Here is a 22,124-nt window from a genome sequence, read left to right on the forward strand (position 1 = left end):
CCTTCTGTACAGCACAGAGAACTATATTCAATATCTTGTAATAACCTACAATGGAAAAGAATCTGAAAAATAATAGATAAATAGAGATATAAATAGAGATATAGATTATAATATGTATAACAATCACTTTGCTGTACATCTGAAACTAACAAAATATTGTAAATCAACTATACTTCAATTTAAAAAAACATAATAAGTATATCACCACTAGTAGGGAAAAGTGTTTTGTAAAAGTTTTCAGTTAAATATATGTTTGTATGAACCTTATCATGATATAAAAATGTATTTATTACTATGTGTCAAGATAAGAAAAGTTTGAAAACCTCTAACCTAGTCCAGCCCCCTCTTTTTAAGACCTATAAGTAACTTGCTCAAGTTTCTAAAGTAGAATAGCTAAAGAGAAATGTTTCAGGAAAAGGAATACATATTGATGGTGCTTTTGAATTTGAGCATATTATCAGGGTGATGACCAGACCTCAGTGCGCATGGCAAGATATTTAGAAACTGACCAAAAAAGTGTGTGTGTGTGTGTGTGTGTGTGTGTGAGAGAGAGAGAGAGAGAGAGAGAGAGAGAGATGTGGGGAGTGGAAATAGTAAAAATTGAAAATCATTAAATGAGATAAGGAATTTTCAACTTGATGATACCAGTTAATGGGTCAGCTGTGAAACCTGGATTGGTGAATTGAAAGGTTGCAGCAGCTGCGGGTATCATCCTAGTTCCCTAGAACAAGCAATTGCCTCTACCATGGAGAGGTGCATGACCTGAAATCAGTTCCCACCCCATAAATGTTTTCACCATCCAGTGATCTTAAAATTTTAGATGGCTGGAAAATAACACTTCTTAAAGTACTGGGGTGCCCAGACTAGATCTGCATTTTACTTAAATAAATTGGAAAGGAACTGTGAATATTACATCCCCTCAAGGTATAATGAATCCTCCTAGTTTCCTTCATTTGTCCCACTAATCCTGATAACTCCTTATTCTTGGTGCACGTTTTTATAAACCTTAAGCGATTTTCATGTGAGAATATGTTCTCTCTAACTAGAGTACATGGAGGAAGCTATTTCTTTTGGATTCCCTTACTGGACCTAATGAGAGTTTCACACTTAGGTGGGGACACTTAGATGTTTTGCTAAATGACTTCCCAGGCAAATCATCTTAATACCATCTCTCTGGGCCTGCCCTCCCTAAAGGCTACCCTTGGGGAAAAATTAATAAATTCAGCAAATTGAATGCCTACTATGTGCCAGGCATGAGCTAGGATTTGGGAATACACTGGAATTATAGGAATTAAAAATTTTATGAGTAGCCAAGTTTTATGACATTCTTTTCTTTCTAATGCCTATTGTGGGGGAAGAAAACCCTGCCCTTTTCATTGAGTTGACATTTGTACTGTTGGTGGTTAAAATTGCTAGTACCTTAGCTTGAATCTAGTACCAAACGCTACACTACTAATCTACTAAAAGTCACTGTATTCTTCTTTGCCACATTCTCTCAGAAAACAAACCATGGTCATTTCAGTTAAGAATATCCTACAGTTTATTCATCCATCCAGTCCTCTATTCATGGGTGTTTAAGTTGTTTCCAATCTTTTCCCTAATACAAACAGTATGCATGTCTTGTCCATATACATATTTTGTGGAATATCTCTAGGACCTGTTCCCAGAAGTGGGATGGTTAGCTGTAAGGGATAATGAGCATACTTATTATTTTTAATTGTGGTAAAATATACATAAAATTTATCATTTTAACCATCTTTAAGTGTACTCTTCAGTAGCATTAAGTACAATCACACTGCTGTGCAACTATCACCACCAGTCATCTCTAGAACTTTTTTCATCATCTAAGACTGAAACTCTGATCCATTAAACAGTAATTCCCCATTCCTCCCTTCCCCAGTCCCTAAAAACCTACCATTCTACTTTCTATCTCTCTATTAATTTGACTACTCTAGATACCTCCTGTAAGTGGAAGCATATAGTATTTGAACTTTTTTGTCTGGCTTTCTTCGCTTAGCATAATGTCTTCAAGGTTAATCCATGTTGTAGCATGTGTCAGAATTTCTTTCCTTTTTAAGGCTGAATAATTTCCATTGTATGTATATACCACATTTTGTTTATCCAGATGGACACTTGGGTTGCTTCCACCTTTTTCTATTGTGAATAATGCTGCTATAAACAGGTGTACAAATATCTGTTTGAGCCCCTGCCTTTTTAAAAAAATATATCTTTATTGGAGTATAACTGCTTCACAATACTGAGCTAGCCCCTGTTGCACAACAAAATGAATCAGCCATATGCATATATACATCCATATATCCCCTCCCTCTTGAGCCCTCCTCGCATCCTCCCTATCCCACCCCTCTAGGTCGTCGCACAGCACCGAGCTGATCTCCCTGTGCTACGTTGCTGCTTCCCACCAGCTATTTTACATTTGGCGCAAGACTTGTACTCAGAAAACTGTAAAACAATGATCAAAGAAATCAAAGATGACATAAACAGATGGGGAAATATACCATGTTCTTGGATTGGAAGAATCAATATTGTGAAAATGACTATACTACCCAAAGCAATCTACAGATTCAGTGCAATCCTTGTCAAATTAACAATGGCATTCTTCACAGAATTAGAACAAAAAATTTTACAATTTGTATGGAAACACAAAAGACCCTGAATAGCCAAAGCAATCTTGAGAAAGAAAAACGGAGCTGGAGAAATCAGGCTCCCTGACTTTAAACTATACTACAAAGCCACAGTAATCAAGACAGTATGGGGCCTCCCTGGTGGCACAGTGGTTAAGAATCCACCTGCCAATGCAGGGGACAGGGGGTTGGGCCCTGGTCTGGGAAGATCCCACATGCCATGGAACCACTAAGCCCGTGCACCACAACTACTGAGCCTGCGCTCTAGAGCCCGTGAGCCACAACTACTGAAGCCCGTGGGCTTAGAGGCCATGCTCCGCAACAAGAGAATCCACTGCAATGAGAAGCCCAAGCACCACAACAAAGAGTAGCTCCCACTCGCTACAACTAGAGAAAGCCCGCAAGCAGCAACAAAGACCCAACGCAGCCAAAAATAAATTAAATAATTTTAAAAAAGACAGTAGGGTACTGGCACAAAAACAGAAATATAGGTCAATGGTACAGGATAGAAAGCCCAGAGATAAACCCACACACATAATGGCCACCTAATTTATGACAAAGAAGGCAAGAACATACAATGGAGAAAAGACAGCCTCTTCAATAAGTGGTGCTGGGAAAACTGGACAGCTACATGTAAAAAACTGAAATTAGAACACTACCTAACACCATACACAAAAATAAACTCCAAATGGATTAAAGAGTCCCTGCCTTTAATTTATTTCCATATATACCCAGAAGTGAAACTGCTGGATCATATGGTAATTTTATGTTTAACTTTATGAGGAATTGCTGTACTGTTTTCCATAGCAGGTACACTATTTCACATTCCCACCACTAGTACACAGGGTTCCAATTTCTCCACATCCTCCCTCACATTTGTTATATTCTGCTTGTTTGATAACAGTCATCCTAATGGGTGTGAAGTGGCAGATAACTGTGTTTTGACTTGCATTTCCTTAATGATTACAGACGTTGAGCATCTTTTCATGTGCTCATTGGCTTATATGTATCTACTTTGGCGAAACTGGCTTACATATCTCCTTTGGAAAAATGTCTTTTGCCCATTTTTGAATTGGGTTGCTTATTTTTGTTGTGTTGTTGTTGTTGAGTTATGGGAGTTCTTTATGCATTCTAAATGTTAATCCCTTATCATATATGTGATTTGCAAATATTTTCTCCCATTCCTTTGGCTGCCTTTTCACTCTGTTGATTTTTGTACAGATGTCTTTAATTTTGATGTAGTCCAATTTATCAGGGTTTTGTTGTTGTTGTTGTTTTACCTTGCTTTTGGTTTCATCTCCAAGAAATCAGTGCCAAATCCAATGTCATGAAGCATTTCCCATACGTTTTCTTAAAGAGTTTTATAATTTGAGGTCTTACATTTAATTATCTGATCCATTTTGAGTTAATTTTTGTTTATGATGTAGGTAAGAGTCTAACTTCATTCTTTTGCATGTGGATATCAAATTTTCCCAGCACTACTCCTTCCTTAGGGAATGGCCTTGGCACCCTTCTCAAAAATTATTTAACCATGTATGCGAGGGTTTATTCCTGCACTCTACTCCATTGGTCTATATGTCTGTCTGTATGCCAGTACCACACTGTTTTGATTACTGTAGCTTTGTAGTAAGTTTTGAAAGTGAAGTGTGAGACCTCCAAGTTTGTTGTCCTTTTTCAAGATTGTTTGGCTGTTTGGGATCTATACTCTCTTTTATAGTTACCTGTATAGTTATCTTCACCAGTGCTCTTTATTTCTTCATGTGGACTCAAGTTTCTGCCTAGTATCCTTTATTTCAGTCCAAAGGACTCCCTTTATTATTTTTCTAGGGAAGTTTGCTAATGATAAATTCCCTCAGCTTTTATCTGGGAATGTCTTTTTTCCTCCTTTTTGAAGGATAGTTTTATTGGATATAGAATTTTTGGTTGACAATCTTTTTCCTTCAGCACTCTGAATATGTCATCCTACTGCCTCTCACCTTTATGGTTTTTGATGAAACATCTCATCCCTTGAATATGATGAGTCTCTTCTCTTTGCATTCAGGATTCTCTCTTTGTCTTTAGCTTTCAACAGTTTGATTATGATGTGTCTAGGGGAATTCATTGAGCTTCTTGGATGTGGAGATTAATGTTTTTCATCAAATTTGGCACACTTTCAGCCATTATTTTTTGAAATATTCTTTCTACCCCTATTTCTCTCTTCTTCTCTTCTGAGACTTCCATCATTCATGCATTGGTATGTTTTAAGATGTCCTGTACGTATCTGAGCCTGTTCATTTTCTGCTTCATTTTTCTTTATATGCCTCTGGATAATCTCAGAACCTGTTTTCAGGTTCACTGATTCTTTCTTCTATCTACTGAAATCTACAGTTGAGCCTCTGTAGTAAATTTTGATTTCAGTTATTGTTCAACTACAAAACTTCTACTTGGTTCTTTTCTATAATTTCTATCTCTTTATATTTTTTATTTGGTGAGACATCTTTTTCATACTTTCCTTTAGTTCTGTAGACATGGTTTACTTTGGTTCTTTGAACATACCTAAAATAGCTAAAGTTTTGTCTACTAAGTTCAACATCTGGGCTTCCTCAGGGACAATTTCTATTTCTAGTGATTGCTTGGCTTTTTCCCATGTATAGGGGTCATACTTTAATGTTACTCAGCATGTCATTTTTTCTTGAAAACTGGACATTTAAAATAATATAAAATGGCATCTCTGGAAGTCAAATTCTTCACCCCAACCTCAGTGTTTATTGTTGCTATTTGTTTTTTTTGTTGTTTAGTGACTTTTCCTAAAGGTATAAAGTCTGTATTCTTTGACATATGTGACCACTAAAGTCTCTACTCAGTTAGCTTAGTGGTCAGCTAAGGATTGGAGAGAGATTTCCTTAAATGCCAGAACCAGTAAGTCTTCCAGTTTGTGCCAAGGGTCTCTGTGAGCATGTTGGAGCATCCCTTCAATGCTCAGCCAGGCAATTGACAACTATACCCGAGTTTTAATTTCCTATTTTCACAGAGCCTGAAGGTCAGCCAGAAAAGAGAACTTAGGGCCTTCTTATGTTTTTCCTGATCATGTGCACAGCCCTATGCATGCACATGGACTTCTAGATTCCCAGGAATATGTCAGAGTTTTTTAGAATCTCTATGGACATCTCATTCCCTAGCTTTTCTTAGCCTATTGTTTGCCCCAACTGTTTTCTAATGTTTCCAGTAGCCACAAAGTTAAACAATTCCACCTAAAATTTTTTTTTAATGTTCACTGGGAAAGACTTTTTGCACTGAGTGAGCTCTGAGTCAGGTAAAATAAAGACAGTCTTGCAAGTCTTTAAGGGAACCACCAGAAAGGTCAAATAATGACATTTCACTGGAAATGAGGCTTTGAAGCAACTCCAGCCCCATTCTGCTCCCTCCTGTGGTTTCCAGGCTTCTTGTTTTCACTGCGATTGCAGGCTGTTGGTTTTCAAGGCTACCACAGAGCTGGAAAGAGAGGCGTGGGAATAGGACAGATTAAAGCTTTACAAAGCTCACTGCCCTTACTGAAATTAAGCTATTTTTCATAAATGCTCCCCAGGTTGCTGCAAGCATTTTGTTAATTTCTGTAATTCTGAAAAACTTCATTCTTACATTTTTTTTCCAGTTTTCTCATTGCTTTTATAGAAGGGAGAATTCTGAGAGGTCATTATGCCACCATTTTTGCTGTCTCCTAAGTCTCTAATCTTTAGTACACATCTTTTTAATATTCTGTGTGATGAAATGGAAGAACATATAAAGCATTTCTGCATATTGAAGTAAAATGGTTGCCTCAAATAAAAGCACTTGTGAAATTGTTTCAGTTGCAAACTGAATTACCTGCTTTTTTCATGGAACACCATTTTTACTTGACAGAATGATAATGTTATTCAGACATGAGTATTTGGCAGATATTTTCTTGAAAATGGATGAAGTGAGCCTGTCATTTCAAGGAAAACAACTGATAATTTGATACCAATGGTAAATTTCAAACTTTCAAGCAACAATAACAATTGAGGAATGCTTGTATCTATTACAAGTTCGACAACTTACCAGTACTTACATTTTTCTGATGAGATTGGTGATGATGTTAACGAATGTAATCTTTTGATATGACATAACGAAATGTGTCAGTCTTTGGAAGATCTGCATTATTTCATGAACCATTATTTTCCAATGATCAATGCATAATTTTAACAAAAATCATGGTTTTTACTAAAATCATGCATTGGTAAATGATTCTTTCAAAGTTTAAGATAGATCAATAGATTTTAATATAAAAGAATATAAAATAGATATGTTGTAGATATGATTTCAGATTTCACATTTCAACTAACCTTCAAGAAACTACCACTTATCAAGTTCTGGTATAAGAAGAATATCCACAATTATCTGAAAAGGCTACTAAAATAATCTTTTTTCCAACTACATATCTTTTTAAGGCTGGATTTTCTTCATACAGTTCAGCTAAAGTAACATTTTAATAGATTGAATACAGAAGCAAATATGAGAATATAAAAGCAAATATGAGAATCTAGCTATCTATTAATCCAGACATTAAAGAGATATACAAAAGTGTAAAACAGTGCTGCTCTTCTCACTAATTTTTTGTTTGGAAAATAGTTATTTTTCATTTAAAAAATGTTTATTTATATTAACATATAATGGATTTATTGTTTTAAGGCAATTAACACATAGTTTTAAATTTTATATTTTAATTCCTACTATGTTAAATATCAAAAGCTGTAATGCACATAAATTATAAGTTCTTTAAAGCCCTTAATAATATTTAAAAGTACAAAAGGGTCCTGAGTCTGAAGCACCTGAGAACTGCTTATTGCTAGTTTTTTTAAGATCAAAGCCCTAACCACAAACAACTGGAAAATATAAAGGTGGCTATTGTTTACTACTTAATTCAGTTGCCCATATTTAGTCCTAATATATTTTTGTGACCCATGTCCAAAGTCTGCCAATTCTCACAAGAATGATGGTCAGAATTATTTAATCTGCACAGAACATTTTATGCTAAGCCTTTCTTCTTCTTGAATAGGCCATGCTTTTCTATCTCACCGCCTTTGTGCAAAGTTGTTACCTCTGCCTGGAAAGCTCTCCCAGCCCTTCTCCTAACAATTCATATTTATTCTTCAGATCTCAACTCAGATATCACCACCTCAGGGAAGCCTATACTGATCTAGTCCTTCCAAATCTCTTATACTCCCCAGATTTAATACTCTGTAATTTCTCTCATAGGTCCATGAACTTTTCTTTTATAGCACGTATCACAATTTGTAAATGTGTATTTTTGAGATTATTTGATTAATGCCTTTATCGACCTCTAAACTTTAGTTCTACAAGGGCAAGGTTGTTTTGTTTTGTATTGTTTGCTTACCATTTTATCCTCAATATGTGTTTGGCAGTGTACATATGCAGAATGAGTCAAGTATTTTCCAATATGAAACCCACATGTTGAGGCAAAGATGAGTACATTTTGTTGATTGTCCCATCATTTTAAATAGTTTTTCAAATTACCAACCATGAGTTATGAGAGATCTGTTGAAGAGTTTCTATTGTATGGGCTGCCAAGTAAAAAGATATCTCAGCAGTACAATCATTCTGAAAGAAATTAGAGCGCTTGATTTGCTCACACAGATGCCATTTCACAGAACTTTCTCCCAACTCATGCTTCTTAGTTTCCAAGCTTTTTAAAAAATAAAATACGAAAAGACTTTTTACTAATGGTTAGGTTGGGTCTTTCTCTAAAAATATCTTTTATTAAATGCAGGAGGAGATTGGATTCATGATGTATTATTTCTTTGGGGACTAATGATACTTTTTCCAACTTCAGAAATTGTTTTTAAGACCGCAGAAGTATCAGATTAAACTAATGTGGTGACTACCTCAGGACAGTAATATTTTATTCTATTTTCCTTCCAAGAATGTAACTATTAAAAATTACTACAGTTATTTATTCTTCACTTTACAATTTATTAACTGAGGGGATCATATTTCATTCTTCTTCCATGTGAGTAACTTTTTTGTGTGTTTTCATGCAGCAGAGACAAATAGTTTTTCATTTGAGAACTCTAGACTTTGGTCCTGTTTTAATTAGGAGACTTTTGAGATTTGGATGAAAGCAGCATATTGTCCTTTCGGATAGTCAGGCAATACTTGCTAGATCTGTCTAACCATAAGAGTTACAAACCCCTTTTAGATAATAAGTCTAGTATACTTTAACAGCAGTGCTTTCAGAATTTATAGGCTTTACTTTAGAGCACTCAGTGTTGATCTTATTGCTGATCTCAAATGGTTTTGTTTTACACAGAAACAAATGGATATCAATGCTGCTATTCAAGCCCTGATTGAATCACATACTGCCCTACAGATGGAGGTAATATATCTGGCTTTATTTACACTGGCACTCTCAATCTACAAATTAAACAGAAATTTTTTTCAGAGGCCAAAATGTGATTTTATCTCAAAGCCTGTATTTAAAAGAGATTAAAAGTGATGAAAAAAATTTTAAGGACAAAGTAAGCAATTTTAATAAACAAATATACACATAAGATGTTTTTTAAGGAAAACAAAAATATAATATTGTTAAAGGATTTTTTAAAATAAGGATTTGGTACTATAGAAGAAAATAGTTAAATGAAGTTAGCCATTTCTTAAAATGGGATCTATCTATCATCACTACTCATTTTTCTTATTTAAACTCTATTTATTCATAATATAGGTTTTTTTTCAAATTATGCAGTAGGCATAGTAATTAAGTTTTATGTCAGCTTGAAAACTAGACTTTTGAGTGTGAATTTAAGCTTTTATTAGTATCAAGATTAATAAAACATACAAATATGCCTATAGTTAAATATAAACTGTTCTTTACATCCTACTCCCAACTCCTTGCACACAACAGGAGTACATTTTTCTTCTGCCTTGCTCCGTGTTGATCACTTGGGTTACATGCTGGTAATGACTACTCCAAGCTTCTTTGCTAATATGATTCTCACAATGACTTGGCAGAGCTACCAGGATACTGAAGTGACCTTAACTGACCACAGTGCAGAGATATTCGAAACCTTGAACTACCTTAGCAATTTACTGCACAGCATCAAGAATCCTCTTGGCACACGAGATAATCCAGCACGAATCTGCAAAGATTTGCTTAACTGTGAACACAAAGTATCAGATGGTAAGTTACTGGTTTCCTGAAATTCTGATATCTAATTTTGTTTCATCATTTCAGTGTGTTTGAGATTTGCGGTGTATTTATTCCAAACCTTATCATTTTTGATAAAACCCTGGCAGAGGCATTTTAACATCAAGAACCAAATACGTACTCATAGAGGAACCATGTTTCTGAGGCCAAAGTATCCTTTTTCAAGGGTTCACTTTACAAAAGGTCTTCACTGCACAGCCTGACTTATGGCAACATGAAGAAAGAGATCATAGAGCCCTCTCTACCACAATCTCTATAATTAGTTTTTACATAAAATGGAATTTAAATGCCTCATTTCAGTATCAGTGACTATAAAGATAGAGTGGTTTGTCATTCTTGGAATTTTCTCGTCCTCACATTGATACCCCAAATCCATTAGGTGGAGGTGCAAAAACAGAACCATCAAGGAAAGGTTTAAAGCAAGTGGAAGAGCCATCATTATCTGATGATAAGTAGGGGAAACCCTGTCTGCTACAATATGTCATTTAATTTTAATTTCTATTGGGTCTACCTGGTCAGCTGTACAATCAATATTAGTAGTTATCATTTTTTGGTAAAAACTCTAGTCTTAACACACAATGACATATATGCTGATTTGAATATAACTAAGTTATTTAATTCTGCAGGATGAATAGTAGTCCATATTTTATTTTATACACACACACACATACACATATACATATATATGTATATATACATGTTTGTCCAAAAACATCTTCCATTCTAGAATACAGTATAGTGAAAATATTCATTTTATTTATATTAATAAAATGCTTAACTTCTATAGATATTTCCTGCCCTAGATTGTCACAAAAACAAATAATATTTACAGTTATGGCTGCCTACAATAATTCAAATTTGATTCTTTCCCATATTTGAGGGTATAAAAATGCAATTCTATAGAACTGAAAGGAACAAAGACACTACAGGACATACAAATTACCGAAATCTAATTCAAGGTCTGCCTTCCTCATAGGAGAAATAGCTAAGTGGTATGGCTTGTAAGGTATCATAAAGGTCTTTACGCCCAAAAATACTTTCATCACTAGGAGATTGTAAGTGCAATAGAGAAACACAAAACAGCAGGGAAGAGGGGATATGACAGAAAGTAGGGTGGGGGGTGAAGTGGTAAATAGAGTAGGTAGATAAAGCATCTCCGAGAAAGTGACATTTGAGCAATATCAGAAGGAGGTAAGGGAACAAGCCACAGGAAATCTGGGGAAAGAGCTTTCCAGGAAGAAAGAACAAATGCACAGGCCCTTGAACCTGAGCGTGTACTTAGCATGTTCTACTATTAGCAAGAAGGCCAAGGTGACTGGAAGAAAGTGCATAAGGGGAAGAATGGTAGGAAATGAAGTCAGAAAGATGTCAAGAAACCAGATTATACAGGATCTTATAGATTACTCAAAAGACTCCAGCTTTTACTGAATAAGATGGGAAGCCTCTGGAAGATTATGAGCAAAGGAATAACGTGACTTAAATTTTTAAAATGTTACTCTGGGTGTTGTACTGCAAATATAATGAGGATAGGGTAGAAGGAGACATTGAGAAGACTATTGAAATAATCCAGTAAGAGATCATGATGGCTTGGACTAGAATTGGTGGTGGGGAAGTGATAAGAAATGGTCAAATCTTTGGATAAGTTTTAAGGTAGAGCCAGCAGTTTTTTGTTGGTAATTCGGATGTGGGTTATGAGAGAAACAGAATGATAAAGGATGACTCTAAGATTTTTGATTAGGGACTAGAAGAGTGGAATTGCTGTCAAAAGAGATAGAGAAGCAAGTTTGGAGACAAGATCAGGAGTTCAGTTTTGGATGTATTTAATTTGAGATGTCTGTTAGGCATTCAAGTAAGGATGTCAAGTAGGTCATTGGCTATTCAGGAGTGAGGTCCTGGCTAGGGGTAAAATTTATGAAGTTATTTGCATATAAACAGTATCCAATGCCCTGAGACTGTTTAAGACTACCTAAAGAACAGATAAATAAAAGAGAAGAGTTCTCAAAACTGTGCCTTAGAGCTCTCCAATGTTTAGAGAGGTCAGGGAGTTGAGGGGGAACTAGCAAAGAAGACTAAGAAGAAGCTATCACTGAGATAAGAGGAAAACTAGATGGATGTGGAGTGAAGAAAATGTTTGCCTGAGGAGGAGGGGATCTACTGGGTCGATGTCAAGTTAGGTGAAGACTGAGAAAGGCTACTAGATTTAGTAGTGGGAAGGTCTTTGATGATCTTCGCAAGAGCGGTTTAGAGGAATGGTAGCAGTTAAAACTGTATTAAGAGAAAATGGTGGAGCTGGAGAGTTTCCACTCCCATTAATGAAGCAGGTAATTCAATCTGCCTAACGAAACTTTTTGAAAATTAAGTTAAAAGCATCAAATACTGACAAACTAGTGAGGGACTTTCAAGCCAATATTTTGAAAAAGACAGCAGAGAGGTAAGCACATACTTAGAGCTACTTTTGCCCTGGGTGTGTTCAGAAACTGAGTAGTGCTTTTGGTGGCTTCACGGGGATAGGGGTCAAAGGTTGGAATCTGAAGTCCACAAAAGGTGGGGACTTAGGCTTTCAAAGGGCTCCACTTTAAGAGTAAAAATAAACTGAAAGAAAAGATATTCATACAGATTGCAGCCTAGCTTCACATCATCAAGACTGCTCAGAAAATCTCAAACTGTGCACTTGGATTAAGATGATTCCAGACTGCTAGTAGCCCCTTATACCTGATAGAAACAAACAAAACTCTTCTATAAAAGATAATATCATCCTAGGGCTCAAATTATTTCCACAAATAATTTTTCAAATATAGTGCCCAGCACACAATCAATGATAACTAAGCACACAAGTTGACAAAACACCACGAATGAGAACTGGCAGAAACAGCAGACAACAGAAGCTGACTCAGAAGAAAAAATGAGAGGAAAAATTTGAAATGGAAGTTTTAACGGACAAGGTAAACCTTATTTAGGAACACGGTTTATTCACAATAGTAAGAGAGAAGGCAGAATATATGTGTGCAAGTACAGATAGATGGGTAAAGGTCATAATGGGAGTTTATATAAGTTTCCTTCAGTTTGCTTTAGTTGTCTCAGTGAAACTGAGAGGTTATCAGTCAAGAATAAGAATGAAGGAAAGGTATAATTAACTTGAGAGGATAGGAAAAGGTTTCAAATGGTTAACTAGGAAAGTGACAGAGGAAATGAACTAGGGAAACATAGTAGTATTATCTGGCAGCCTTTCAAACGTTTGAATTTAAAGTGAGGCCAGTCAGCATAGTTGTGTTTTTCTCTAGGCACATTTAGTTGTGCAGGTACAGGCACAGATTAGGCACAAAACTGGATTTATGCAGGACTGGGATTTTATAAGACAAGCACAGTGAAGTGAGGCAGGGCAAGAATGTTAAGGAAGTCTCTAAGGAAATGATCATAGCAAAGGACTGTGGGTTTTAAGCTAGGCAGGAAGAGAAGTGAACACATGATTATGAAGGACAATGAAAAAGTGGTAGCATCAATGGATAGTAGGTCCTAATGGGATCAAAGAATTATTAGAGTCAGAACACTAGAGGGAATGAGGTGGAATGAGAAGAGAGGTGAAATCATGGAGGAGATCTAGCTGTAGGTAATAACAAAAACTAGGGTATGGCCTTATAAGTTAATGATTAAAGTAAACAGGACAGGAGAAGGGTACAAAAACGTTGGTGGGAGAGAGTTTGAGGCACTGAGAAGTCGGTATTGCAAATATCAACCACATGGATGTAAAATCACGAAGAATTAGGTTATAAATAGATTTTCTGAAAGTGATAGCTAGCCAAAAGCTAGAATCATCAAAGAAATAAATTTGGTGATAGCAACAGGAAGAGGTAACAGGTGATATAGTGCAATGACAGCAATTTTACCATGGAGTGTTTTTAGGGAGAAAGTGGGGAGAATGGTCTGAAAGTGGCAGCGAGGAGCAAGAAAGACCCCTTCCCCACCCAGGCACAATGCTGTAGAGGCTGTGGCAGAACTTGAAAGAGCTGCAAGGGAAGCAGTGTTCTCAGGAGAGAGCCAATTTGGAGTCAGAGCATTTAGGCCTATAAAAGATGTATTATGGTATAGTGCTTTATCTGTAGCTCAGCATACCCTGATAAAAATGAAGCCCCTACCAGTTCACCATTGTACAACATAATGCCTGAATTCAAAGCATTCCACCCCATGTAACAATGAGAACTTGCTTGAAGGAAAACGTTTTATAAAGAATACATTCACTCACATAGTAGTAGGAAACTATTTCTTGAAAGAGAGGAGATGATGAATCAAGATATGACTGTAAGCCTGGATCAGAGCCTGTTTTTAAAAAAAAAAAAAAAACCCAGCTATAATTTCTACAAACTACAAAATGTTCAACATTCTGAGGAAATGGGAAAAAACAGGATGGAGGTGGTATTAGGATCTTTTTCACCCCTTCCATATTTCAATAGATCAGTGATTCTCCAAATATAGTCCGTGGACCAGAATTAGATGCAGATTCTCAAGCCCCATCCCAGATTTAATGATTCAGCAACTCTGGGGATGGGGTCCAGCTATCTGGACTGTCTGTAACAGTCCCCTACTCTTGGAAGTACCAATTCAACAAGTCTTCACTTTGAAAAATTAGTAGAATAGTAAAGGGGAGAATAGTCGAGGATGTTGTGGAAGTCTAAAATGATACACCAGGTGAAGCCCAGGATGAGCTGGAGGAATCTTTGCTGTGGGATAGGAATGGAACAAACAAGGATTTCTACCTCTTATAGAAAATGACATTTTACAAATACTGTTGATTGTCTTGCCTTTTTAATGCAAGAAGGTAGGGCCATCTCATTCAAAAATTCCTGCTCTTTGAGTTTAGAATAAGGTGCTATTTCAGTATTCTGAGCCTGTTATTCCGGAGTTAAGACGCTAGCCCAGTACTTTTCAGTCTGAATATGTCTTGAAGTCTTTTACACACCATTTGATTCTCCTGGGCACTCAATGGAGGCAAAGGTTGGCAGGCTTACACTGGCTGTAGAGATTTCAGTTTTTTCCACTTACAGATCTGAAAAGAAAGCACAAAAATAACCATTTAATTGCACATTTTTCTTCTGGAAACAAAAATGTTTATTCCTTTTATTTTAATTATCAATATTATACATAAAGATAAGTTTTTCCTCGGGGAGATTGAAGAAGTTGTTTCTGTTTTTTAAATATATACATTCATTTTTAAGCTCTGTAATGACATAGAACAAAAATACACACATATCCTATATTAATTTCAACTTTTCTATTAACTATGTAACTTTAGACAATTCACTTAAAGTTGCTGCGCTTATCTATAGAATGAAGCAACAGATTCAGCCATTTTGTTGTTTTTTATTAAAATTATAAAATGCCCTTAAATTGATAGGTATGTGAAAAATACAGTATTTTCAGTATTGGTTTTACATAATGCTTGCAGCTTTCATTCTTTGACTAAATGTAAATATCTTTATAATCTTCTAAGTTTTTTAAAAGGAAAAAGCGTGAAAAACATATTGAAAGTATCATGATAATTTGTAAGGATAGTTCAAATATATTTTAGCATGGCATTTAAATATCTTTATGTTTTACAATAAATTAATAGGAAAATACTGGATTGATCCAAATCTTGGATGCCCTTCAGATGCCATTGAGGTTTTCTGCAATTTCAGTGCTGGTGGTCAGACATGTTTATCTCCTGTCTCTGTGACAAAGGTATGTTTTGAATTTAGTACTTGCCCACTATCAGTAAACAGTGATTTTTAAAATTCTTTCATTTTAAATAATTATGAATTTTATGAATGGAAGCAAGATATTCTCTACCGTATATGAGGAAGAAATTTTTTATTTTTAAAAAATAATCCTGTTAAATCTTGACATTTTGATTATGTATTTTTATGACTGGCTTTGCTTGGCTTACTCTACTGACTATGCTTTTTAAATTCCTTTTAAAAATGTAAAACATATGTTTTTATGCACATGCATTCATTAGAAAATTCCCAAACAGCTGCAGTGTTTGTACTCAGTAATCAGTTACCTTAAGTTTTACTGAAAAAGACATCATCATGATTAAAAGAGGAATTTCACCACAAAGTTTGCTATTTTTGGTGACTGGGCACAAAAATAACCTCTCCTAAACATCCACTGGATATTATTTAAAACTTCTTACAAGTATAATTCTATAAACCAAATGTTTAGAATGAATGAAAGTTAGCTTGGTTTGTAACAGTGGGTATTATAACAAGCATTTCTAAACCCTAAAGCTTAGTTCTACCTACAACATATATTGAAGAAACTAAAACTGCATTTCTTTCTTTTTCTGGTTAATCTACCTTGGCCTTCCCAAGAACTTTTCTCATTGACAAAGAACTGATACACGGACCTATTGTGTGTTTTGTCCACCACAGAAAGGCAGCAGCTAAAATACGCAGTGTGTCAGTCCCTCCAGCTGCTTATCATTAGACTGCTCTCTCCTTCTAAAACGCTCCCCTTCATTAACTAGGGTGTTTCACCAGCTCATCTCAATAGCCATTCACCACTGTTACCCAAAGCAGAGGAGGGGAGGATTCTTATGCTCCTATGGAATCTGTGTAACTAATGAGGAGCAGCATGATCGTCCTGCTTCCAAACTATGCACGATCATCCTCACTCCCCTGGGTTTAGCCCAGGATTTTTATTTGGATTATCATGGAAGAAAAGGGGAGACTGGTGTGCAAAGAAGACAGGATCAAGTGAAGGAGCTGCACTCCAGTTCTTTCCTTGGCTGAATCAATTCTCCCATCTCTCCTATCCATACACTCAACCTGAGAAAGACTGCGCAGGTAGTGAAAAGAACAGTAGACTTGGAATTGGGAACCTGGATTCTAATTTCTTTTCTTCTACAAACCTGGGGAATGATGCTGTGAGCCATCAGAGAGCCCACTCTCTGCCAGGTGCTGCGCTAGCTAAATGACAGTGGGCACTTCAAATCCTCATAACAACCCTGTCATGTCGAGGTTATACCCAGCTTTACCAACAAAGAAACTAAAGCTCAGAAAGGCTACATACTTCACAGGTTTGTGGTTCTCATCTGCAAAATGAAGGAATTTGAATTACTTCAGCTCTAATATTCCTCATGATGATCCTTCCATGTTTTCATCCTTATACTCTTCCTTTGCCTTTCCTCTCTTTCCCTGAAGTTTTGCTTTTTTGTTGTCATTTTATTTTTTTCCTTCTCTGTTACCTCATAACTGATATTTCTCTGATTTTGTGTTTGGAGATTAACATAAATTCCTCAGTAGGAACTACTTCTATTCATTTATGTTATGACCATCCCCATGCTTGAATAATGCTAAAATAATAATGATGATGATGATGATGTCTAAAGCTATAGAAAAATCTGTTTCCTTGTTCAAGCCTAGAAAATGTGCAGTCATACTTCCTTGCTCCAGTGTTGCCCTATATCATTCACTTAATTAGTAAATACTTGTTCACACGTTCATTCATTCATGCAATAAACATTTACTGATGACTCACACTGTATGACTGGAACTGCATTAGGGGCTGGCCACACAAAGACTAAGATTCTGTCTTTGTCTGTAAAGGCTCTCATAGTTAAAATTAATCAATTTAGTATTACAACTTTTAACTTATCTTTGGAAACTCAAAAATAAATCTTCAAATGAAAGTATACACAGAATTTCAGATTTTTATGAAAAAATTTTAAGCAATAATCAACAAATTATTAATGCATCTTAAATAACATTACGCAAAGTATCTCCTTTTTTTTTTTTGTTCATATCTAGTAGCCTAGTAGTATGCTAAAGCCAGCTCATACTGCTCAGGAGAGCCTATTACTAATGTCTCTTGCGAACTCCATGTTTAATGACACTACCTTGATAGCCTAAAACCAGCCATGGTGGGAGTATTTACAACTCCCACCATTGGGGTGGAAATCAGAAAATGCTATAAATCAGGGATTCCCCCCTGCCCCACCCCTGGCCTCTCAAGGACTTTCTTCAGGTTTCCCTAAACTATAAGTCTTTCAATTGCCATATCTTATAACTTGCATATTGTTTCAATGACATTAGTTGGAGTTTGGAGTTGGAAAAGTCCAGATGAACTTCCTTCATTTGCTGAGCTCAGAAGCCACCCATATCATCACCATTCATTGTCTAAACACTCCAGTGTGGACAAGTGCTCAGACAAGTGGCTCAGGATTGACTATTGGTTTCAAGGGATGGAATAGCCAGATTTTCGAAGAAAACACTCTACTTGAACCTAAAGTGCTTTCAGATGACTGCAAGGTAAGGGAATGGCGCTTTTAGAATTGTTCAATATAACTAACGTAAAATTGATAAAATTATATAAAATTAATATGAGTAAGACTTGAATTGCAAACCGCAGATACAGAAGGGTAGTAAGTTTTAATGTGCCTGATGTGTAATAACTGTACATTCTTCAGAATCAATTATTGGCTTATATCACATCAACTATTGTCACACCCGTTGTTCATCTGTGAAGTTTTATATGCAAAACAGGTGTTATTATATAAATTTAATTTTTATTCCCCATATGAAATAATTATATCTTAGATCGATGGATGGATGGATGGATAGACAGATGGCAGATAGGGCATATAGACAAATGATTTCCTTCCTATATTTTTATCACTGTGATTCTGCATCTCATTACTTCATGGAAGGCAGGTTATAGAGGCAAGTCAGCTTTCTTTCATTTTGTCAGTCCCTATACCTGATACCAAATAATGGGCATAATGGCAGATTGACTGACCCTACAAATCTGTATTTGATTCATAGCCCATTTTTCCTATTAAAATTAAATAATAGTGAAGAGTCTATAATTTTAAAACATTACGTTGTAGAGTAGGTGTTGCAAACTATAATCCACAGACCAAATCTAGCCCAGCACTCGTCTTTGTACATATATGCTACTGGAACACAGCCACACTCATTCGTTTGTTTATTATCTAGGGCTGTTATCACACTACAATGGCAGAGTTGAGCAAGTGCGACAGAGACTGTATGGCCCACAAAACCTAAAACATTTATTATCTAACCCTTTACAGAAGAGTTTGCTGACTCCTGTTATACAGTATAGGGTTGTCCACTTTACATACATCCTATTTTCTTTAAGTAGCTTGGTTTCCGGTTCTGGTGTACTATGAAGTCCATGATTTAAGATCTCTTACCATTTCTAGGGTGCTTTACTTTTTCACATTTCATTTTCAGATAAACAGCTCTTGGGTATTTGAAAAATCATGAGCAAACAGAAGTATACAGCTCACTCTCTATAGGTGAAGAGATGAATATTACCAACAAATTAATTTAACTTTCACAATTTTGTCCCAAAACTTTCAGTGGCTCACTACTATTTCTGAGACACAATCAAAACTTATCAGCTCTTTATTCAGCAGTTAGAATAGTCAGGCCCCAAACCTACCTTTCTTTCACTGACAGTGTACCCTAAAGTGTGGGTACCTTTCTACCTTACACTGACAGTGTACCCTAAAGTGTGGTCCACCTGATCTATTTATAATAATAATAATAACAAAAACAACAATTCCTACTACTAATTATTGGAGACTTATTAGATGACAGGTACCATGTACTGCATACATTATTTAATTATAACAGCTTTGTGAAGAAGTTCCTATTAGTATCATTTTATAGGTAAGAAAGTGAAGGCACAGAGGTTAAGTAACTTGTTCAAGGTCATACAGCTAATTAGCAGAGGAGCAAGAAATCAACCCCAGGTGTGTACAGTTCCAAAGTCAATGCCATGCTACACTGCTAGGGACTTTTAAGTGAATACTCATTTAATCCACATAATACTGTGAGGTAGGTTTTTATTTTTCCCATTTTATATGTGAAGAGAATAGCTGTACTTGGGTTTCTATCAAAATCTGTTCCAAGTCAAAATCTGTGCACTTAAACCCCACGCTAGGCTTATTTTCACAACCACATTCTACTTTTCCAACTGTTTTGTTTTTTTCTATTCAGGTCATTCCCTTTCTCTGAAGTGCCATTCTCTACCCCTCTAACCAAGTGGAAATTGTAGGCAAACTTTAAGGCCCATCTTAAATTCTGAATTCACAAAGCTTTCCCTGACACTTCCAGTTGGAAATGAGGGACTTGGCCCTCATTGTCTACATTATTTATGTTGCATTTAGCATATACAGTCTTATATTATGGCTGTTTGTTTCTCCTCTCCCTAACTAAATTTATAAGTTGCTAGAATTCAGAAGCCAGAACTAATTTATTCATCTTTATATTTTCCAAGCACTGTGAGGAAATGGAAGATTACATCTTATTCAACTGTGCCAAATGTACTTAGTGCTCAACACATATTGTTTGAGATTGAATGAAGTTAATCTGACAGTGTCTTACACAGGGAACTCTATTCTAGTTACTACACCAAGCTTATGACTTTGGTAATTTATCTTCTGTGAGCTTCAATTGCCTTAACATAAAGTTGAATTTATAGTTTAGATAATTTCTAAAGCTCCTTCAAACTTTAAAATTTATACCATGATAATTCTGTGAATGAGTAAATGTATAAACTCCTGTATAAAAAGCTTCACAGGGCTTCCCTGGTGGCACAGTGGTTGAGAGTCTGCCTGCTAATGCAGGGGACACGGGTTCGAGCCCTGGTCTGGGAGGATCCCACGTGCCGTGGAGCAACTAGGCCCGTGAGCCACAACTACTGAGCCTGCGTGTCTGGAGCCTGTGCTCCGCAACAAGAGAGGCCGCGATAGTGAGAGGCCCGCGCACCGCGATGAAGAGTGGCCCCCACTTGCCACAACTAGAGAAAGCCCTCGCACAGAAACGAAGACCCAACACAGCCAAAAATAAATTTAAAAAAAAAAAAGAAGAAAGCTTCACAAAACTAGTCAGCTGTGTTTCTCTATTTTGTCTTCTTGAATCTTAATCATATAATAGTTTTTGATCCCTAATAGAATTTACCAGAAACAAAAGAGCATACAGTAATAAAGAGAAACAGAAAGGCCTAGAAGGAAAGAAAGAGAGGAATGAAAGAAACTATATAAACAGTAACCACAGAATGGAAAAAAAGAAACCTAAAAGATGATTCAACGTAATTATAATTTACTTCTACTGAAGTGATTCTGCTTATTTCCTGCCTAAAGTACAGAGAGGTTGAGCTAGCTCATTCTCTTTCATCCAAGAAAAATGCCCATCCTGAAGCATCAGTCCCAAATAAAGGAACACAAAACAGATGGGTATTACTCATATTAGGAATAGTGCAGTTTTTAAATTCATATCTGGTCCAATGATCCACAGACAACAGAAGCAGAAACCCTCAAAAGAAAAATCAGAACACACAATGCCATTTAGAGAAAGGAATAAGCACATATTTTCAATTATTCATAGTAATTGTTACCGTTTTTTGAGCATTTACTCTGTGCCAGGCATTGTTCTAGGCACTTTCTGTTCATTATTTCTAATCCTTAAAATAAGTCTACATTGTCTATGAAGGACACTGTCTGCTGCTAATGAAACAATTACAGATTAAAGCATTTCATTCTTATTTTACAGATTCAAGATGGCAGCTGGCATAAAGCAAAATTCCTTTTTCACACCCAGGACCCTAATCAACTTCCAGTAATTGAAGTACAAAAACTTCCTCATCTCAAAACTGAACGGAAGTACTACATTGAAAGCAGTTCTGTATGCTTTCTCTAAAGTCTCTGAATTAGTTCAGAATTCATGCTGTTGGCCAGGTAATTGCTGCAGAGGGAAAAATATAGACAGAAAGGTACTATTGGATATTATGAAATGCATGGAATAAAGCATTGGCTAAATCTTAAAGAATCTCAGGAAGAAAAGACTTCCTCCTAAGAAGGAGACGAGGCATTTTTTAAAGGACTATAAGTATTTAATTCTTTTAAAAATTATATTGATCTGAGCTTTCTTAGAGAATTCCCTAGAACTGAACATTTATAAACATGGAATTCTTCAGGATATTCTATATTTTTTGACTGTCTGAGAGCAAAGTACCCATTAGACAGCTGGAGACGCAAAGCACTATGGAGCAATACTGGCTAATGTTCCCAGATGTGCAATGCTTCTGTCTAAAAATTGCAAGCCACAGTCTGATATATCTTATTTTCCCAAATACTAAGCTGTATTCAGGTCCCCAGTGGGCATATACATCTTAGCCGGTGATACACTACCTCTTACATGTTGCCTTTTTGTGTTGCTTGGTGCTCTTTCTAAAACAAGGTGCTTGTGGCTTTCGTAGAC

General features: G+C 36.1%; 1 protein-coding gene and 1 long non-coding RNA gene across 3 annotated transcripts in view; one reads left to right on the forward strand and one right to left on the reverse strand.

Moving 5' to 3' along the window:
- Positions 1-22,122, forward strand: part of COL24A1 (collagen type XXIV alpha 1 chain) — a 400,363-nt gene extending 378,241 nt beyond the window's left edge. Inside the window, exons 56-60 of the mRNA XM_081222837.1 lie at positions 8,968-9,033; positions 9,666-9,834; positions 15,467-15,576; positions 17,931-18,146; positions 21,417-22,122. Coding sequence (XP_081078963.1) covers positions 8,968-9,033; positions 9,666-9,834; positions 15,467-15,576; positions 17,931-18,146; positions 21,417-21,563 — 708 coding nt within the window. The 3' untranslated portion in view covers positions 21,564-22,122. The remainder of the gene's footprint in view (positions 1-8,967; positions 9,034-9,665; positions 9,835-15,466; positions 15,577-17,930; positions 18,147-21,416) is intronic.
- Positions 1-22,124, reverse strand: part of LOC308609221 — a 114,400-nt gene that overhangs the window by 43,074 nt on the left and 49,202 nt on the right. Inside the window, exons 2-5 of one of the 2 annotated variants that reach the window (XR_014014289.1) lie at positions 14,816-14,902; positions 14,102-14,175; positions 9,732-9,811; positions 593-6,113 (exon numbers count right to left, since the gene is read on the reverse strand). This is a non-coding gene — a long non-coding RNA (uncharacterized lncRNA). Of the gene's footprint in view, positions 1-592; positions 6,114-9,731; positions 9,812-14,101; positions 14,176-14,815; positions 14,903-22,124 lie in introns of those variants that run through there. The other variant, XR_014014288.1, reaches the window with a different exon arrangement.

Source organism: Mesoplodon bidens (assembly GCF_964165515.1).
Source record: "Mesoplodon bidens genome assembly, chromosome: 2".
Taxonomy (NCBI): domain Eukaryota; kingdom Metazoa; phylum Chordata; class Mammalia; order Artiodactyla; family Ziphiidae; genus Mesoplodon; species Mesoplodon bidens.